The following is a 7092-nucleotide window of genomic DNA, read 5'->3' as shown; positions in this document are numbered from 1 at the left end:
AATACTATTTAACTATCATCAAGATATCCAAAATTTCAAATCTCAAATCTCAAACAATCTTTTGACTATTTGCTTCTATACCCAAAAAAGCACTTTATCCAAAGCATAATATACCAATAGAATGGAACCCCACATCCTTAGGAACTAGTAAGGGATTGACCTCGGGCTCAATAGCATCCACTAAAGGTAAAGGTCCTCCCACAATGTTGGAGGGCATTGGAAGGCGATATCAAGATGTTGGAAGGTGTGTTGGAGGGCTATGAAGATGTTGGAAGGTGTGTGGGAGGGTGATATAAAGATGTTGGAGGGCGTGTTGGAAAGCCATATCAAGATCATCAACAAAACGAAACCCCACATCTTAAAAACTAGTAAGAGATTGACCCTGAGCTCAAGAGGGTCAACCTACCTAGAGATAAAGGTCCTCCCACAATGTTGGAGGGCCATATAAAGATCATCATTGTTCTTATAGTCGGTGCAAAATATGCAATAGTCAAGATCACCCACAACAAACATTGGTCCCCACTTCTAGTACTGTGTGTCCCCCAACAACCCCAATATAAACTCCCGTGCATAACTCAATCTAAGAGCAAACCTACAATAAATTTACCGATAACCATCATCCTTTGCGTTTATTTTTTTTCTCAGCTATACAGTGGGCCCCAAAGCAACGAGAGCCATCCGATGGTCAGTTAGCGTAACCATCCTGCACGCGCAACACGTTCTCTCTTCCCATTGGCTGCATGTCACATCAGTGCCCACTCTAGTGCTCTAATTGGCCCACGTGTGACGCCATTAGCTACCCCACTCTGCTTTTCTCAGTTGACCTCGTGACACGCGTCCGTTCACTTCGAGGAACTTGCCCAAAATAACTATAAAAAAATGATATAAGAGAATCTCTCGCAATTAAAAAAGTTAAATTTAAAATATAAAATCTTGCCAAAAAAGGTTTTAGAATTAAAATATCTTACAGCGAAAATGAGGGGTCAAAAAAAAAATTGGAGATTAAAAGGATGATGTTGACGTCTACGTGGATGAGGACACGTGGAGGCACGATTATCGCATGAGGTTTTGCCGCGTGGTCATGTCAGCAGCCGACACGCATAGTGGAAGTTTTGTACCTAGCCAAAAAAGAAAAAATACTGTAGCTTTTTTGTTTAGTTTAATGGGTGATTGATTAGGAGTAATTAATTATTAATTGGGGTTATGTGGGTACGGGAAATTCATTCTTTGGGCTGCAACTTGCAATTGAAAGAAGGAAGATTTGTTTTCTTGAGATTGTTTGTTCTGAGCTTCTCCAATTCAGGGTGTGTTGATTGAATTTGATGGTGTCTTAAGGTTGTCAGTTGAAGCACAAGTGTAAGATTAAAATAGGTTGGGATAGGATTCTATTCGGGCCAGGTGATTTTTATAAAAAATCCGGGTGTGTGTTAGTTTTGGGGGACAGCAAAAAAGATGGAATGGTAGCAGGATTGGTGTGTTGAGTAGCCTACCTAGACAAAAAAGTGACAATTTTCAAGTCTGGGCAGCAGCAAATGTAATTTGTTCTCTGTTTATGGTTGCAAGATTTGAATGTCTTGGCACCTGAATGCATGCACTGCTGTTGGGAGATTGCACAGGCTACGTGAGTGACATGCAACAGGGTGGGGAAGGAATCTGGTTGTGAGGGCCGAATTTTAGTTATGTTCTGATTTTGCTGCAGTGTGGTGCAGTTGTTATTCAGAGGGTGGATGAAATGTTTTGAGGGGGCTATTTAAGGTCTGATTGAAGGGAATTTGGTCCTTCTTTTGTGGGTTGGGAATAGATGGTATTGGGCATTGTATATAAGCTTCGGTTGCCAGATTTCTTCATAGGGACCGTGAAAAGGTTTGCGGGATTTGGTCTATGAAGGTTGGTTTCTTAGATAGAGTTTTCACTGTCACATGGGTTGTGTCAATGGGTTTTTGTAGTATTGGGGATTTGGAGTTGATTTGGTCCTTAAGTACATCAGATTGGAGAGTATTCCGTAATGGGTTTTAGTGGTAGAGATTTGAATTGGAGAAGTTGTTGGTGTCTAAATTGGTCATGATGAATCAAATTTGGGGTTTGAAGTGGCCATTAAAGAGCAAGCTGATAAGCTTTTAGATGTGGTTTTGGTAGTTTTTGAAGGGGGTATAAGCTTTTGTTGAGATCGGAGTTTTCCTGAATTAAACATTCAGGTGTGGTTGTGTTTGTTTATGAGGGGATTCGTGTCAAAATGATGATGAACTCGGCATTGTAGAGCAACACTGAAGATCTTTTAGGTGTGGTCTTCTTGAGTTCTTAGGGGTTCCTAGGCTTTTTGTTTGTGTGGATTAGAGTATTTGTAAATTCAATGGGTTCTCCGGGGAACTCTAGAGTATTAGGGGGAGGAACTGTTAATTCTCTGGTTCCAGGAGGAACAAAGATGGGGAGTTTTTCACTGGCAAGGCAGACTTCTATCTATTCCTTGACCTTGGAAGAGTTTAAAAACACTCTGGGTGAGCCAGGAAAAAATTTTGGATCCATGAATATGGATGAGTTTCTCAAGAACATATGGACTGCAGAGGAGAGCCAGGTAATGGCTGCAGCCATGGGTGCAGCAGCAGCAGATGGAACTGTAGGAGGGAACCTTAGAAGGGAGGCTAGCTTACAGAGGCAGGGTTCGTTGACGCTTCCTAGAACACTAAGTAGGAAAACTGTTGATGAAGTATGGAGGGACATATATAAAGAGAACAGTACTAATGCAGATGTTAATGGAAACGGATGTGAAACTACACAGAGACAGGCAACATTTCATGAAATGACACTGGAAGACTTCTTAGTCAAAGCTGGAGTTGTAAGAGAGGATACAGAACCGTATGGAGGAAGATTTGACAACGATGAATTTGGTGGTTTTGGTGGACATTCAATGGAGAGAAACGAGGAGAGCTTGGGTGGTATTAGCAATTCCCTTGCTTTAGGGTTTCCTGATAGAGGCGGAACAGTTAATGGGGAATTAAGGAGTAATAATGGTGTAATGGCTGGTACACTTACCCTGTCCCCTACAAGCAATGCTTTATCAAATCAAGCTGCACTTGACGCAATGAATATGGAGGCCTTGAAATCCGCCCACCAGCAACAAACAGATTGGCTCAACAATCAATACAGAACTGCCATTGCTCAACAGCAGCAACATCAACATCATCAACATCATCACCAACTTTTACAGCAGCAGCAGGAGGTTGCAGATGCTGCTGCAGCAGCAGTTTATGCATCTTCTGTAAAGAGACAGGGTAATGGGGTTTTGATGGGACAGGGCCTTGGAGGAGCACTTGCTCTTTCTCCCACTGGGATGGGGAACGGCCTTCAAGGAGGGTTGGGAGTAGGCCTGGCAGGCCTTGGAGCTACTGCACTTGCCATTGGAGCAGGGTCTCCTGCCAACCAACTTTCCTCTGATGGTGTCGGTACAAGTCACGGGGATAACTCGACAGTATCGCCCATGGGGTACGTAATGGATTCAGGTCTAAGAGGTAGGAAAAGAGGCGGACCTGTCGAGAAAGTAATTGAAAGACGACAGAGACGGATGATCAAGAATAGAGAGTCAGCTGCAAGATCTAGAGCTCGTAAACAGGTGATTTCTCAGATGAATTTTATATTGAATGTTCCTTAACCCTTTTAAGATCTAGTTATAGCTGTTTGTATGGTCTCAATTACACAATCTGCCTCCCAAATAGCTAGGTAGATGTATCCAAGCTAGTCTGTAACGCAGGATTATGATTTTAGACAACCTTTGAAGATGAAAGCAGCAAGTCTGTAAAGTGGCTCAAACTATACATGTATTTTTTTTGGAAATGCAACAAAAATATACATTTACTGTCACTTGGGTTTTTGTAAACAATTCTTCCCTGTTTCTCCAAATTTTAAGAAAACAAAATAAACAAACGAAACGTCAATCTACCTTTTCAATCAATTAATCTTCTTTTCCACTCAAAACAAACTACCAGAAAATGAATAATCTTTTATGTTTGGCATTTGTCCTTGTCAAATACTGTCATGACGTGTCACTTCGATTTTTGCCCTGTCCTACAGTTAATAAATTTTGCTTTGTAAGCTAAGCAACAACTGTACTGCTCGGCATTCAGTGTACTGGAGAGTGACAAACAAAGTAAGGACAATCACTAGATACAAGAATTTTGAGTAAATTTAGTTTCAATTATATGAGTTTGAATTGTACAGATGCAAGAAAAAAGAATGATATAGTGATTTATGTGGATAGGGGCATGTCCTCATAGTGATATTCTCTGTTGCTTTCATTTGATAAACTATCTTTGGTTCTAGCAAATTCTATTTTCCTTATGCATAAGTCTGTTTTGAGATCCTTACCACTTTTGCTGGTCCTAGTTGATGGTAATTCTGATGTAGTCCCTTGTGGATTTGAGTGAAATGATCCAAGGGTTAACTGATGGATCTGACTCTAAGAAAATCTGTTACATGGCATGTGTCTGTAAATTAACTATCCAGTCTTTGTGAACGATATACTCTTACATGACAAAAGGATTTAGCAAACGCTTTTTGTAGTTCTGAAAATTTATTCAGTTTGAGAGTTAATTCTTGTATGTTTTGCATGCTTACAGGCATATACTGTAGAGTTGGAAGCTGAAGTAACACAACTCAAAGAAGAGAACAGGGAATTGCGGAAAAAACAGGTATTTCTGCACGCAAACTTAGGATATACAAGAGTAGTAAACTAAAGAATGTTTTTGCTAGAGAGGATTTAATGGGACCTTTTGATTAATGGTTACTCTCTGTTCTCAATGATAACAGGAGGAAATATCAGAGAAATGTAAAAAACAGGTACAGAATGCTACCATTGCTCTTTCATGATCATATGGTGTTGCAGAGTCATATTTTCAAAGAAAAATACAAGCCTTATAGAATTCATTCTATCTAGTTTATAGCTTAGTTGTTTTCATTCATTGAAAGCAATATGTTATGTTTATATCGATGATTAAGATAAATTCAGATTCTGATATTGCTATCAGAATTCAATTGTGTAGTTTTCTAGTCAAACTCATTGACCAAGTTTCATGAGTAGTGGTTCACAAGAACCCATCTTTCATGAGAATGAGCAATACACTTAGCACTCATTGCATCTAGGTGAAGCATTGGGCCTTCCTCGGAGGTTACTCATCCCAGTACTACTCGAATTCAAGGGTACAAAACTGGGGTTAACCAGGGGAAAACTCCATGGTTAAGCTCGCTTGAGTTGGAGTAGTATTGGCATGGGTGACCTCCCGGGAAGGCCCAATGCTTCATCTCTGTGAGCATTACCTAGATACAATAAGTGCTAAGTGTACTATTCATTCTCATGAGAGACGGGTTCTTTTTGAACTGCTACACAAGAAACATTGATCAATGAGTTTGACTTGAAAACTACATAGTTGAATTCTGATAGCAATATCATAATTTGACTTGCTTTGGAAAATAATTCCTTATAAATTCAGATTATTTTGCCTTAAGTTTTCTCATGTGTTTTATTTGAAAACAATTTATAACAAAACAGTTCTTGAGTATTTTCTCTATTGATTGATGGGTGCATTTAACTTCTATCTTGTAAGCTGTCTGGATTCCCCCTTATTTTGTACAAAATAGAACTTTTCTTTGCAAGGAATTATGCGATACTTCCAAACCAAAATGATGATTCTTTCTGGCCTGTTCTAATGTAACTCACAAAACATCAAATGGACTTTGAATTGTATCTCATACCCATTCATTGTCTTGTTCGATTAAGACTTTGTGGCACTAGTTAGCAGAAGTAGAATGTTTATGTAACATGTCATACAAAGATTATGACTTAACCCGCTTTAGAGGCCCAAAAGTTTCCTTGAAGATCTTTTTAGAATGCAATCTGAATGTTTTAAATACTGCCATAACAATTGCAGTTAATCTCATTTTTTGTGTGTTCATTTTCATGGAAATTTTATATTTCTTTATTTTCAGATTACGGAGATGATGGCTTCCATGAGTGGGCGATTGCCATCTCAAAAGGAAACATCGAGAAGGACACAGTCAGGACCGTGGTAGAAAGGCTGCAAGAATACAAGAAATGAAGCATGAGGAAGCGGATCACCTTTCTTTAGGGCATTGACAGTCACATTTGTGAGAGAACTCTGAAACCGTATCATTATGTTATGGACTGTATTTGTATAAGGACTGAACTGATGATTAAAACTATTTCTTCTTCTGTACATTTATTCAACCATGCCTTCTAGCATTGCTGATTGCAACTGAAAAAGGAAGTCATGGTGAATATGAAGCTGACAATTTTTCTACCCAAGTTCACTCTGAAGAATCATGTGGACAATTAACAATCATACCCATATCAAGACATGACAGAAGAAGTTTTGTATCACTGAGCACTTCCAGCATTTTGCATATTGCATCTATGCAAAAAAAAAGAGAAGTGCCAAGCAGTAGTTCAGTGTAAATTTCAGTCTCCTCCTTCTCCCATATCATCAAATGTTTTTATATTGTCTTCAACCAAAGTCAAAAGTTTTTGCCCAAGTATTAGGCTTCAATCCTATTCATGTTTGGTACTTCTATTCTATTCAAAGTATGTAACATAAGAAAGGGCTTTGAAGGACATTTCAATGTATCATGGAGCGTGTTCCAAAATGTTGAGAAGAAAATAAGTTTACATAATCTAATCCAGAAATTTTGCATTCAATTATGATTTGGAATGAAATTTTTTAAAACAATTATGCTGAACTAATGGGATCACCTAACACACTTATCACTTGAATTAGTACAACTACCACAGCATGCCCACATGAATTTCATCATGCAGAAAGGCTGGGAAAACAGAAAGGAATAAAGTCCTACCAGAGTATCTTTCAGTCTATCCATGTACTGTTCTTTGTTTGTTTAAGGGAAAGATCCAAAAGAACTATGTAACCTTTTTAAAGAAAAAGGTATTCTACATCTGTTAAACCAACACAGAATATATTTCTTCCAGATAGCCATTTTGTCAGCTAGCAATTTATAAGGTGATTAATTTTCTTATGGTTTAAGAAAGTTTGCTCTGGATACGCTTCGCAAAAGGCCTTTTGACTTGTT

General features: G+C 38.8%; 1 protein-coding gene across 1 annotated transcript; it reads left to right on the top strand.

The window, feature by feature from the left end:
* The first annotated feature begins 1201 nt into the window (after positions 1–1201).
* LOC131031564 (bZIP transcription factor TRAB1) lies at positions 1202–6703 on the top strand. The gene is made up of 4 exons (XM_057962715.2): positions 1202–3607; positions 4611–4682; positions 4801–4830; positions 5977–6703. Exons 1-4 carry the CDS (start codon positions 2351–2353, stop codon positions 6058–6060), a joined length of 1443 nt encoding a protein of 480 aa, XP_057818698.2. The 5' UTR covers positions 1202–2350; the 3' UTR covers positions 6061–6703.
* Positions 6704–7092: the final 389 nt, after the last annotated feature.

This window comes from Cryptomeria japonica, chromosome 8 (genome assembly GCF_030272615.1).
Source record: "Cryptomeria japonica chromosome 8, Sugi_1.0, whole genome shotgun sequence".
In the NCBI taxonomy this organism is placed as follows: Eukaryota; Viridiplantae; Streptophyta; class Pinopsida; order Cupressales; family Cupressaceae; genus Cryptomeria; species Cryptomeria japonica.
Note: the sequence above shows the minus strand (reverse complement) of the source record. Positions and strands in the feature narration are given on the sequence as shown.